The following is a 13,098-nucleotide window of genomic DNA, read 5'->3' as shown; positions in this document are numbered from 1 at the left end:
GCCAATGGTTGGTATATAGTGAACTAATGATAATACATAATATGAACATAGGTTTTTGCCTGGTCCCAGCGTCAGTAGCACCTGACTGACGTAGGAGATGACGATATATTGATATAGTCCCATCAAGCCAGTCAGTCAGCATACTTCTACCGAACAACCGGCACATACTCTCCATATCATCAACTGAACAGAGGGAACAGGTGAAAATGCCCCACGTCCTCATAATCCTCACCTCGCAGGGCTTAATCCCCGCCACCCGCCAACAAACAGGCTGGCACCTGGTACGTTACGCCCACACTCCTCCCCCCAAGCATTCAACCATTCCACCACGCACAACTGACAATGGGAAACACCCCGCAGTCCGAACTCGCCCACCCATACTCCATCCTCGAACCCAAAGTCACCCTCACCATGGCCTCCCCCCAAGGCGGCGAAGCGCCCCTCGACCCAGCCTCTGCCTCAGCCTCCGCGAGACCAGAATCCGATACAACCGACATCACCGCTCTAGCGCGGCACTGGGAGGCCTGGACGCACACGTATAAGATCAGGGAGATGGTTGCCCGTGCGGGAGCGGGGGAGTTCGATGCGGTGTTCTATGTGGGTGGGCGTGGGGGTATGTCTATGTCTACGATCTACAACCTGAGGTTTACATTACGTGATGTTGATGTTGATGGTAATGATGATGGTAGCGATGTTTGACCTCGTAAGGGACGCGGCTTCGCTTGCCCTGATACAGAATGTCGCGGCGGCGGGGAAGCCCATTGCGGCGGTCAGCCATGGGCCTGCGGCGCTGCTGAATGCGACGGCGCCGTCGGGGGTGCCTTTGCTTGCTGGAGCACGGGTGACGGGGTTCTCGAGGGAAGAGGAGGATGCGGCGGGAATGGCGGCGGCTATGCCGTTTCAGTTGGAGACGGAGCTGGAGCGGGTATCTGGGGGTGGATATGTCAAGGCGGACCGATCTGGGACGAAGGTGGTTGTATCTACGACGGCCGGGCTGCACTCGCCGCTGATTACAGGGCAGAATCCGGCCAGTGCGGCTGGCGTGGCTAGAGAGATTCTGAGGGTATTGGGGTGCGATTGATCTCGTTGGCCCGAGTATACCATAGTTCAGAGTCACATTGGGCTGAGTGTCAGAAGGGGTGCGTCAAGAGACGAAAAGCATAATTGTCTGGATTCAGAAAGTCTGCCAAGGTATATGGAACAAGAACACGCAGAAAACATACAACAAGAGGGGAATCAAGTGAAATCACGAATTGAAGCGACAGGAGATAGAAAAATAGAATCACATCTGGTCATCGAAAGAAGATAGAGGAATCGACCAGAATATTACAATGTCGAGTGCAAACTGGCGAGAAAACAAGCGGCATAATGGCGTCATTTTGTAGTCCTTTCGCTGTCAAATGTGAGAGCTTGCCATGGAAGGAGTATCAGAAACATCAGGGCGTATAAAGTCTACCGATCGAAGGCAGCCGGGCACTGGACCAGGCAATGAGGCAAAAGTAAAGCAACAAAGGGCTTATGGAAGTGAGATAGTCTTGAATCGGAGTGGCCAAGCCGAGATTAGACGTCTTTTAGCTTGCAGCCTGCATATTTCCAGTCAATTCGGCCACTCTCGCCTTGATACGAGCAGCACGAGACTCGAAGCCTGGTCAGAGTCAGAATGGTTATTGCCAGTTCAAGGGAACCGCCTCCACTTACTCTCTTCTTCGCTTGTATTACCTTCATCTTGGCTATATCGGTAGGAACCGGACTGCTCAAGCTTAGCGGCCCTTTCCGCGGCATTTTTGCGAATCTGTGCCCAGCGGTCATAAGATGAATTGGCCGGGGCTGCCGTAGGGCTCGTTGCACGTTCAGAAACTTCGGTCCTGTCGGGGTTTTCGCTAACAGTGGCAGCAGGCGCGGACTTGTCAAGGAATGTTTCGGAGACAGGAGAATCCTCAGGAGCGAATGCTGGCTGTTCCACCAAGGGGCCCTGATCAAATCGAGAGAATTCACGATCGGCCGCCGTTCGCTCATTGGTGTCTACGCGGGAAAGTGCATCGTATTCAGCATCACGACGGGTCTTCGGGGGCCCATCATGCTGTTCGTCGGCAGTGACGGTCTGCTTCTCAGGGACTGGTTTCTCCACGCGTTCCGGTGGGCTTGCGACTTCGGCCGGAGCAGCGGGGGGAGCCGCCGCCGGAGCTGGAACGGGTTTCCTCAAAGTCGAGGCGCCATTGGGGCGAACTGTCTCCTGGGATTCCTTGGCCTTGCCTTCCAAAGCCGCACGGGCAGCAGCAACAGCCGACGGCTGAGCCCCAGTAGGTTTCATTGGCGGTTTCGACTCCAGGTCGTTCTTCTTCTTGGTTCCGAACATACCCTTGAAGCCTGTGTTACCAGGCTTCTTCTTTAGTCTGGCTCTCGAATCATCTGTCGTGTCAGTCGACTGCTTGGGCAGAGATTCAGCAGCAGCACTGATACTGTCCTGTCTGCTGGCGGCATTTTCGTCCACACTGCCTCTTTGCATATGCTCAACCGGTGTGGGAGAGCTTGGCACGCTGTCCTTGGGCACCGGAGGTGGCGCCTGGCGGGTTGATGAGCTCAGTGCCGGAGAAGCTGGCGGCTCCGGCAGCTTGCCGTTCACGGCCGCCCCATTTTCCTCGGCCAGCGTACCTGTCCCGGCCCGGCTGTCCTTGAGATAGGCGGCGCGATAGGCATTCTTGTCATAATTGCTAGCCCACTTCATCGCTTGCGAAGCTTCACTCATGATTCCCGGTTGCAAAGACATAACGGAGTTTGCCTTCGAGTATCGCGAGTCGTTCGGCACGCTAGCCTTCGATCTGTTAACGGCCTCCTGCTCCTGTTCCCGATGCTTCTTCTGCAAAGCCGCGGCAGCAGCCTGAATGCGAGCATGCTGATCAGGTGCAATGCTAGTCTTACTATGAGGAGCGAGATTGTTGGCGCGCTTATAAGACTCTTCAACGGCAGACACTTTTTTGGCCGACGACTTGCGCCGACCGATCTTTCCCTTGCGAGATGAGAAGGTAAAAAACCTCTTTTTCTCGACAATGTACGCACCTGGTTCAGGCTCCGGCGCTGCGCCTTTAACCTGCTCCTCAAGAACTAACCACTTTGTGTCCTTGATGATCGTTTCGATCAATGCGCACCTACCAAATACCGCCTTCCGCGAAGCAGGCTCCTCTACGGCCAGACTGCTGATCCAGACCCACCAGAAAGAGTCGTCCAGATCCAGTGTGGTGATGCTGGCAAGCTCGGCGGGTTCGACCGGAGGTTCTGAGTCCAGGGTACGCTTGTGAGACTGAGAGCTTTGGCCTCGCACGGTAGCAATTGGAGGCAGGACCTTGTCGGGCGGAAGGAGCAAAGGAGCAACTTGAGGCTTGAAGCCGTTGCCGTCATTGAAGCCGGAGGACATGAAATCTGCCCAAGATGGAGTTGTAGGGCGACCAAGATCCCCCGCAACGGAATGAGGAGCGGACCGAAGACCGCCCGCAAACTCGTTCCTTGCTAACGAAGTCGCATCCGCATCGTTGTCCAAGTCGGCGGCGCCAAATCCCAGATCCTCAAACCGCGACCAGGACGCTTCTGGCACCGATGTCGTCGGGTCGGAGGTACTGGATTGATTCGTTGACGAGATGCATTTCAAGACACGCAAACACTCGTCGGTGAGGGCCTTGACGGGGTCGTCAAAGCTGGCGAATTCCTGCAGATGTCGGTCACTGTCCCGGTATTCGAAGTTCTTCGCACGTCGCAAGAGGGCGAACGGAGTCGGTGAGACGGTATCAACGATCATGACGACCTTTGTGGTCGAGACCTGCAGAAGGGTCGGCGTTTCAGGGGGGTACTCCGTTGCTTGGACCAGGGATTGGAGAGCGATGGGCAAGGTCGAGATACCGCTTATACCACGCGGAGAGTCGGGAGATATCGAGCGGAGATAGGCGAAGAACAAATGGCTCGTGGCATCAGCAGCGCTGAAATAAATGGTCAGTCAATCAGTCACTTCTAATTCAGTCCAGTTATATTCGATTGAAAGAAAACTTACGCGGCCCAGTTTTTGTAGGCAGCTTCAAAGCCATTGCCCGTATCCGAATGCTCAAAAGCCCACCAGCCGGCAAACCTCGAGAGCTTCCGGCCTCCGAGACCGTTGGACTTGCCATGTGCTGCAACGGCAGCTAGCAGGTCGAAAAAGTCGAAAATAATCTTGGTTCTAGCATCCGAGTCGACACTGATTGGGATGAATGTTGAGAACGCGTCGCGGGCGAGTTGAGAATCTGCGATCCGATCAGCCCTTATGCAACCTGCCGCCGGCCGTTATGTAGTGTAAACCCATACCTTGTTCGCCGACTTTGAAAAGTTCATACGCGTCCCAGGTGACAACTCCTCCGGGGAGTCTGCTCCAGCACCATTTCAAGACACTGCAGAGGACCTATGATTGAGCATCGAACCGGTCAGCCATGTTATGTTGCGACGTGTGGGCGATCCGCCGCTATGGGCTTACCGTCGGGTCCGTAAGTCGTAGCTCTTGCGACAATGCATCTCCACTCCAAGGCGCGCCCTTCTCGACAGACTTATTAAAGTAGTTACGGATGAAATAACGTGCATCGGAGGACTCGGTGGTCGGACGGAACGGTAATAGTAGAAATGGTGTTTGGAGAGCTGTCAAATGGGACAAAACGAAGCAAGGATCAGCGATCAGAAGAATGTGGATGTCTCAGATTTGACAGTGGAGTGGGCGCCAGTAATTGACAATCCGATACTGGAAATCCATGATAACAAACAATCAAACATACCTCGAGCTTTCAATTCTTGAGTGCATCCACGGAGGAGCTCCTGAACTTCTTCAGGAGCGACTTCGGTTCGCTGCCACGCGTCGGTCCATGTGGGCTTTGCGGGACCCGTGTTTTCGACAACGGGGTTCTTGGTCGTTTTCTTTGCAGCATTGGAGTCCTTACTCCGAAAGACACGAGTGAAAAAGGGCATCTTTCTTCCACGGATGTCGGCTCCAATGGATAGAAAACCGCTGCTATGTTGCTTGGCTAATCAGGAAAATGTACTCAGGGGCGGAGTAGAAAGGTCGCGTCTCGAAAATGCGGATCAAACCGATGGACATAGATAGCAAACAGATCAAGGGATTGACAGACCAGTTTCTGCGAATTTCGCAATGCACCGTGCGAAAATGCAAGGATCAAACTGGCGGGATAGGGCAGGGGAAAAAAAAAAAAGAAAAAAAAAGAAAAAAAAAGAAAATAAGACTACAGAATAGACAGGAGAAAGGAGATCACCAAGGAATCAGGCAGGGCCAGGCGGGAAAAAGGAAAGAAGAAACAGTTATAAGGCAGTCAATAATTGAGTCTAACAATTGCCAAAGCTGGATGCCAGATAGCAGACCGACAGACAACTAGGTCGACGCCCAGGTGTCCAAGGGATCAACTGGCACAACTGCAGCCCAGAATGGGGCAGCACGTCTACCTAGCGTGCACCGAACACTATGTGATGTATGTATGAAAGTGGATTGATTGGATCTGGTATAACAAGAGTGGACAACCACATGAAGATCGGGGGTGGGACAAGTGGAAAGAGTCAGACAAGACAGAAAGGAGGGACCATGGGGAATTAGGAAGCACACAAAAAAAGACACCAAAACACAGAAGAAAATGAGAAGGAAGGAGGAATAATGAAGGTAGAAAACCAGGCAGTGAAATAAAGAGTTGGTGATGATGAGGATCTGCCTTAGCTATACTGTGTTGCTCGTTTCAGGGGCTGAAATTCCATTACTTACGCCCAAAAAGGCGCCATGCCATGGTTCAGTGGCCCTGACTAGATAGGTAGAGCGGGGAGACGATTCAGCCATAGTTGATGCCCATCGAGTAAACAATAATACAGCATTGAAAGAATGAGCAATTGCCTTCAAAAATGATATTTGAAAGTATTCAATTGGGTATGTCTTTATTTATTGAGTCTGTCATATTGTCCTATGGATGCTAGGAGCATTTTGAGTGAATATATCTAGTCTACTCTGTAGGTACCTAAATAAGTCCAGAACTTGATCCCCATAACTATAAAATCAACTATAAAACACACTACATCTAATTAGGAAAGGTCAGTATCATCCAGTTTGAAGCTGTTACAAAGATCGTATCGGTTTCGCACAATCCAGCGTGACTCAGGTACTCAAGTTTGGATTGCTAGAGGACTGAATATTGGATGGATCTAAAGGTCCTCAGAGGCTCAGACATATACCTCTCAAGCTCCTAGCTTGCTTGCCTGTTGCTGTTCATCATCCATGGACAATGAGTGGTGAGTCTCCTGCCACATACGGAGCACCGAGTTATCTTGCCTTGATAGAAAGAATGTAGTATGCGTTTGATCCTTCTTCTACAAGACTCCTAAAAGTCATCAGAGTACAGTCAAATATTACCTCTCACCCATATTTGCCTATTACAGACAGGAAGCCGACATTTCAACCCGTCTTCACCGCCAGCATAAGCCTTCCATGAAGTACGGAGCCGATTGCTAGATAATGTTGTTGGAAGAATAACCTCTCTTATCAACCCCCAGTTTCCGCAGCTCATTGTGACGAGCGACAAATTAGAAGGGTATAAGCGCATCTGGCAGCTGTGCAATGCAAATTACGCCTGGTCTGCCTGTGATATGTCCAACCCTCATCGTCCATGGTCAAGGCCGGTTGATCACAGCACCCATAAATAAGCATAACAGACTAGAATGGAACTAAATCTGTACGTCTGTACGCCTGCATATCAAGTGACTAGCTTGCAGCTCAGTATGATCAATATCTGGATGGAGACTTGCAGGAAATTGGGGCACTGCATGAGTTATTGGTTTACAACTTCGACCCGCCTGTTACGCTTTGCAATTGTCGAACACTTGGGAATAGCCCTGGACAGGTTGCGAGGGGCTTCCACGAATCTCATATTTATTCATCCGGTGAAGTTATCAAGGTTTAGCGCACCGATAAACAACCACATTCTGCACAATTGTCAATTGGATATTCTTCTATCATGGAAACACCTTCAAGGGTCCATGCTGTGGAATATATGTAGCTTCCATATACTGCTTTACAGCCCTAATCTGTTAACCATGGTAAGCAGACACAGTCGATCTATAATATCCCATCAATCATAGCTAATGATTCATGAAAGCATCAATAGAGAGGTAATGAGCCCAAGAACCAATCACTATCGAATCAATGACGCTTGAGCACGGCACTGACCATATCAGATTATCGAAGCTTGGAGCTCCGGCCCGGGTGTGGCTGTGCAGGTCCAGGCTTCGTGTGGCTGCCAACCTGACCAGGCCACCTACTCGATGATGCTGATGATGTGAAAAAAATATGTGCAGTATCCACTGGATGATACCTCAGTGAGATTCAAGTTTTATATCGACTGTGTCAGTAGCGATTCATGAGAAAGCACGGTTTATAGGATATCGACTCGAACTGGCTAAAAATAGTCGGCGCCTAAGGGTCGGCAACGGCGGCTGTCTATAGCGAGCGACGGACGAATCATATGCCAGCACCAGCCACATATGGAGAACTGGGAGCGATGGCATAAAAGTCTCCATCCCACTTTTTTCCCTTCCATCAATTCTATTCTATCTTTAGAATCTTCTGCATCACCCGCGTGTCGCTCTCCATCGACTTTCGTCGTTCCATCCTATCTTCATCGAGCTTTTGCATCCGTTCATCTTACCGTTTTTATTCTTCTCCTGATTGACTTTTCTTGTCACTCGGCGGCCTGAGGAGTCCAGAGGCTCCTTATCCTTCTGTCACCGGGTTTGTGTTGTGTGTTCTCCCCAACGGGTCAATCGCCCTGATTGTCTTCGCGCCCGCGGGTTCATCCCTCCGTAAGGGCGTCACCCATCATTTCCTCTCTAGCGCTCTTTAACTCCCCTGATCCTTCCGTTCGTTATTTTTTGCCATTTCATCCCATCTGATGTGGAGAAGGCCGTCTGCAAACGATAGTATTCTACGATAAGTAGGAATAAGAAAATAGGAGACCAAAAGCAGCTGGGAGAGACTGCAATCTAGCGCCCGCAGTACACAGGCTTTTATCCTTACCCCATCGCGCTCCGCTATCTATCTATCCCCCCTTCAAGCGGCGCTTCTTGAGTTTCAACTCGCGCCGCGCCATTTATTACGAACAAGCTCATCTCCACATCGTCCTCTGGTTGTCCTGTCGTGTGTTTCAGCAATCGTCTGCAACTGTCTGACGCGTGGTGTTCCTTGTTTACTGCTTATCACATAAGCATCATCCATGGGTCGAAGAAAGATCGAGATCAAGGCGATCAAGGATGATCGCAACCGATCAGTGTAAGTCGTCCAGCATCCATCGCCCAGTAGGGGTCTTGAATGCGACACTGACTCACATTGTCAACTGCTTCTAGTACCTTTCTAAAACGAAAGGGCGGTCTTTTCAAGAAGGCGCATGAACTCGCGGTATTATGTTCGGTAGATGTCGCGGTCATCATCTTTGGTCACAACAAGAAGCTCTACGAATTCTCATCATGTGATATGCGAGAGACATTGGGTCGATATCAATATGTGCGTTCCATCCATTATCCGCATTATTTCAAGTACGTTGACATGAATATCAGTACGGCCCGCCGCACGAACATAAAGGCCCCGAGGACTTCAATGGGAAACGGGACGATGATGATGACGAAGACGAGACCACTCCTGCTCCGGAAGAGATGCAACCTACAACCCAGAACCCACCTGCTGTGGTTCCCGCTCACATCCCCAGCCATCCCGGTTTTCAGCACGTCAACCACGCACCGTCTGCCTCCCCGCCCATTTCTAATGGAATACCCTTTGACCCGCGACATGGTACTCCGCAACCTCAAGGCGCTTCAAGGCCATCCTCAAGAAATCATCTTCGACGCGTGAGTTCGAATCTGGGCCCGCAGCAACATCATGGAACTCCACCGCCTCCTCCACAGAATGGGTTCGCATATATTCCCAATCCCTCGATGTATCATCCCAATGCCAACCCCAACATGGCCCAACAACCGCGGCCACCCCAATTCGCACACTATGGACCGCAACAGCCACTACCGCCGCACGCTATGCCTCCACATACCATGCCTCAACCAGTCCCGCCGCACCATCAAGCCCCGCAGCATCTCCCCCAACATCCACATCCGCTTGCTCAGCAGACACCCGCGATGGGACTCTCGCAACCGCCTCATGCGTCAATGCCACAGGTCGCGCAACCTTTCTTGCCCGAACAAGGGAGAAACTCGATGCCCCCTGCATTTCCGACAGAGCAGTCGCAACCACCTCGACCGGTGTCCCTACCCGATGCTTCCTCGGCAGATCAGATGGTTGGTCCTTTAAAGGTGGAAACAAGTCCCTCTCCCCCGCACCAGCGATCGTTGTCCTCCAAATCGCGCAGTATCTTCACGCCGATCGATGACCGCGGCTCCGTTCTCGCCCGTCACTTCGGACTCGGCCCGCCTACGTGCGAGTCTCCACGCACTGAGAGTACAGACGTCAAGGCAGAATCAAAACAGAATGACTCGAAAGAAATCAAGCCACCCGCTCAATCTGTTGCGCCCCCACCCCGGCCTAGGACCACAACCGACGCGGCGCGGTCTCAGTCAGCTCCTGATATTAAGCCACCGCCACGGACGAATAGTGGCCAACTGCCCTCGAAGCGGCCACAGCTCAAGGTGCAAATACCAAGCGAAAATTCTGACCGGGGAAGTGCTACAGCAGATTCTTCGTCGTCCACCGGCAACAAGACCGTGACTCCTGCCAAGGCTAATCCCGACACCAATCACTCCGGCGTGGTTCTCCCTCCACCGTCGCCATCTGCTGGAGCAATTCTGAGTGCAGGCGCCACAGGGCCCCCAAATCCCTTCGCTCGGCCACCGCCGCCGGGAACTGCAAGCCAGAACAGCAATGCGTACAACAGCAATAACAACATAGAGACGCCGATCTCTGCTCTACCCAGTCGATTTGTGTCTGATGCTCTTCTTCCGTCACCGTCAAGTTTCTTCCCGGAATGGGGGTTCGGCAGGTCCGGTCCCGACACGAACATGTTGCCTAGTCCTTTGACCTTCCCCACTCCAGCGGTTCAGACCGGTCCAGGGTTCACGCGCGAAGATGAACAGGAGAAGAAGCGCAAAAGTCCCGACAGCGGTCCTAGCATCGAGGGAACGGCGAAAAAATCCAAGACGTGATCGCTCATTGGACTGTGCTTGCAATCTGATTTGTCTAAAAATCTTGTTTCACCTAAGGCATTTTAGGGCGTTGGGGCTTCTTTTCTTTGCTTTTTTTGAATATTGCAATGGCTTCATGGGCTCATCTTTCTTTTTTTTTGCTGTCACCTCTCATTTGTCACAGTTTGGATTTGTTGGTAGCTTATACCCCTTTCCTTTTTTTCTGGTCCTCTTGCTGTTGATACGGCTGCAGTGCGTTTTCTGGAAGAACTTGGGAATGTGATTCGTATTTGCTTGTACTAATTATGTAAAAGAATTGTTTGAGCTGCGAGGCTCCTTTGTGAATTTCTTGAGTACGTAGCATTCGCCTCCGACTTTTACAGCTAATAACCACAGCCGTCCTACTGAAAGCAGAGCAGAGATTGGTTATGTATAAAGGTACGCTTTATTAGGTGCCTGACTTTTGTGGGGAGTAATGCAAAAGCAGTATGTACGCACCGCGCATGGAACGCGAACCACAGTATGCCATGCACAATCCTAATTACCGACTATGTATATTAAATCCAAGTATAGACATTCGAGAAAAAACAATGAAGAAAGCTAGGGAAGCGGGTTATACCTCCGCCTTTGGCGACGGATCCGTCCGCTTGGCCGCGGCCGCAGCGGCAGCCTCAGCCTTCTGCTCCGCGAGGATCTCCTTCCGGGCGCGCTCCTGCTCCGCCAAGCCGGTCTTCGTAAAGGTGTGCGCCTTGCTCAGCTCGACGGGCCGGATGAAGAGACTGATGAGGAAGCCGAAGCCGCCGACAGCCGTGTAGAAGATCCACAGCCTGCTCAGGCTGTGCGTGAAGGACTCGAGGACGACGATGCGGGCAGACTCGGGTAGAGACTTGACAAGCGAGCCGGTGGAGCCTGCAAAGGAGCCGGCGATTGTGGCTGCGGTTTCGGGGCCTGTGGCGGCCTCGATGCGGGGCTGTTGGCGCGCGAGAACGTTCTGGTAGACGACCGTGCCCAGGACAACGGCGATGGCGGAGGAGGCCTGGCGGAGGAAGGCGAAGGTTGCGGTGGCGGTTGCCATGTCGGAGCGGTGGATGTTGGCTTGGAAGGCGACGAGGGGGGCCTGGAAGAGCGGGCCGACGCCTATGCCGGCGATGATCTGGTAGATGATGATGCGGGGCCAGGAGGCGTAGTATTTCAGGTCGATGAGAAGGCCGAAGCCAAGGGTCATGAGGCCCAGGCCGCCGACGATCAGCTCGCGGTAGCGGCCTGTCTTTTTGATAATGATGCCTGTGCCTGCGGAGACGACGGAGAGGCTAAGAACCAGGGGGAGGACGTAGACGCCGCTGAGGATCGGGGAGGCCTGCAGCACGGTCTGGAAGTAGAGCGGGAGGTAGTAGGAGCCGGCGATGAAGACGAAGGCATGGCAGAAGCAGACGATAAGGACGAGACGGTTGTGCCAGTTTTTGAAAAGCCGCACAGGGATCAGAGGATACTTGGCGAGTTTCCACTCGTTCAGCATCGCTAGGACCCAGACCAATACGCCGAAGATGATCAGGCAGATGACTGTGGCCGAGGCCCAGGGGTAGTTGACGCCGCCGAACTCCAGCCCGAAGAGGAACATGAGCGTGCCTCCGATGACGAGGACAGTGCCGGACCAATCGATAGCCCGGAGGCCTTCGAACAGCGGCGTGCCACCGGATTCGAGCTTGAGGAAGAAGACGAGGATTGCCAACGAGACGCCACCGACGGGTACTGAGCAAATCAGCTTAATTCCACCACAGGCCAACGAGATTATACGTACAGTTCAGGTAGAAACACCACCGCCAGGTCACAGCAGTCGTAAAGGCGCCTCCGATAATGGGGCCTAGAGCACCCGCAATGGCCCACGTCATACCGAAAAGACCATAGTACATCGGCCGTTCCCTTGAAGAGGTCAGCACTGAGTAGTCGAAAGCAAAGAAAGAGGTCTAGCTTACCGGACGCTGAACAAATCAGTAACACAGATATTGACCAAGACAGTGATACCACCACCCCCTACACCCTGGATCGATCGTCCAACCAGCATCATGGTCATGTTGACCGCAAGAGCGCAAATCAGACTGCCGACAAGGAACACAACGTTGGCCATAAGCAGTATCGGCTTACGGCCCCAGATGTCACTAATCTTGCCCCAGAGGGTGATGCAGGCCGCATTGGCGAGCAGATATGAGGAAGCCATCCATGAATAACCACTTTCCGAGGCGTGAAACTGGGCAGCCATGGTTGGAAGGGCCGTTGAGACGATCGTCTAGACAAGTCAGTCTCGTCTGTGAATAGTCAATTAGAGTTAAAGGCACGTACCATATCCAAAGCGGCCAGAAACAACACCAACTAGAAATCGTCAGTACAGTTCTTATGTCAATATCTATGGAGGAAGCATACACAAAGCGCAGGCATGATAATCAGAATCTTCTTCTTCCCCAACTTCTGCGCCTGAGAGTGCGTCCGGTCCAACGGCGCGCCATCTTTCTCAACATCTTTCCCGTCAGATTTCTCATGGGATGGATGATCTGGGTTGTTGACGGGCAGTTGATCATCCCCAATTGACGGCGGCGTCATATTGGCGGACTTTTCCGAGCTGTCCTCCCCAGAGCGGGAGATTTTGTCCGACATGGTTAAACTGCTGTTGGTATCGTTCTCGTAGTCATAATCTTTCTCCCTGTCTACTGTCATGCTCTGAGCAGAATAGAACGAGTGGAGAAAAAGAAATCTGATGATTATCTACTCCAGTCGCCTCGACTTGGCAGCGGGGAAAGTAGCATGAGAATACGAGTCAGTTGGGAAAGTTTCGGGTAAAGCCGAGCTTAAAAAAAAGCAAAGAAAAATACAGAATTAAGATTTAGTTGATGGTCGATCGGCACAATGACGGACTGCCAATGGGGG

The 13,098-nt window shown here is 52.2% G+C and overlaps 4 protein-coding genes across 4 annotated transcripts, besides 2 other annotated features; 2 read left to right on the top strand and 2 right to left on the bottom strand.

Moving 5' to 3' along the window:
* Positions 1-206: 206 nt before the first annotated feature.
* On the top strand, positions 207-1,081 carry NFIA_068630 (ThiJ/PfpI family protein; the record flags this gene model as incomplete). The annotated part of the gene is made up of 3 exons (XM_001263589.1): positions 207-281; positions 361-613; positions 690-1,081. 3 exons carry the CDS (start codon positions 207-209, stop codon positions 1,079-1,081), a joined length of 720 nt encoding a protein of 239 aa, XP_001263590.1.
* Positions 657-694: a microsatellite.
* A 490-nt stretch (positions 1,082-1,571) lies between the features above and the next one.
* NFIA_068620 (DUF1708 domain-containing protein) lies at positions 1,572-4,977 on the bottom strand (the record flags this gene model as incomplete). The annotated part of the gene is made up of 6 exons (XM_001263588.1): positions 1,572-1,645; positions 1,699-3,968; positions 4,040-4,268; positions 4,330-4,423; positions 4,496-4,653; positions 4,788-4,977. 6 exons carry the CDS (start codon positions 4,975-4,977, stop codon positions 1,572-1,574), a joined length of 3,015 nt encoding a protein of 1,004 aa, XP_001263589.1.
* A 230-nt stretch (positions 4,978-5,207) lies between these two features.
* Positions 5,208-5,244: a microsatellite.
* A 3,026-nt stretch (positions 5,245-8,270) lies between these two features.
* Positions 8,271-10,200, top strand: rlmA (SRF-type transcription factor RlmA; the record flags this gene model as incomplete). The annotated part of the gene is made up of 3 exons (XM_001263587.1): positions 8,271-8,326; positions 8,401-8,557; positions 8,611-10,200. 3 exons carry the CDS (start codon positions 8,271-8,273, stop codon positions 10,198-10,200), a joined length of 1,803 nt encoding a protein of 600 aa, XP_001263588.1.
* Positions 10,201-10,792: 592 nt separating this feature from the next.
* Positions 10,793-12,888, bottom strand: NFIA_068600 (MDR family MFS transporter; the record flags this gene model as incomplete). Its single annotated transcript, XM_001263586.1, has 5 exons — positions 10,793-11,928; positions 11,978-12,099; positions 12,153-12,463; positions 12,517-12,546; positions 12,598-12,888. 5 exons carry the CDS (start codon positions 12,886-12,888, stop codon positions 10,793-10,795), a joined length of 1,890 nt encoding a protein of 629 aa, XP_001263587.1.
* Positions 12,889-13,098: the final 210 nt, after the last annotated feature.

Source organism: Aspergillus fischeri, genomic scaffold, assembly GCF_000149645.3.
Source record: "Aspergillus fischeri NRRL 181 1099437636252 genomic scaffold, whole genome shotgun sequence".
NCBI lineage: Eukaryota > Fungi > Ascomycota > Eurotiomycetes > Eurotiales > Aspergillaceae > Aspergillus > Aspergillus fischeri.
This window is presented reverse-complemented; position numbering and strand designations above follow the sequence as displayed.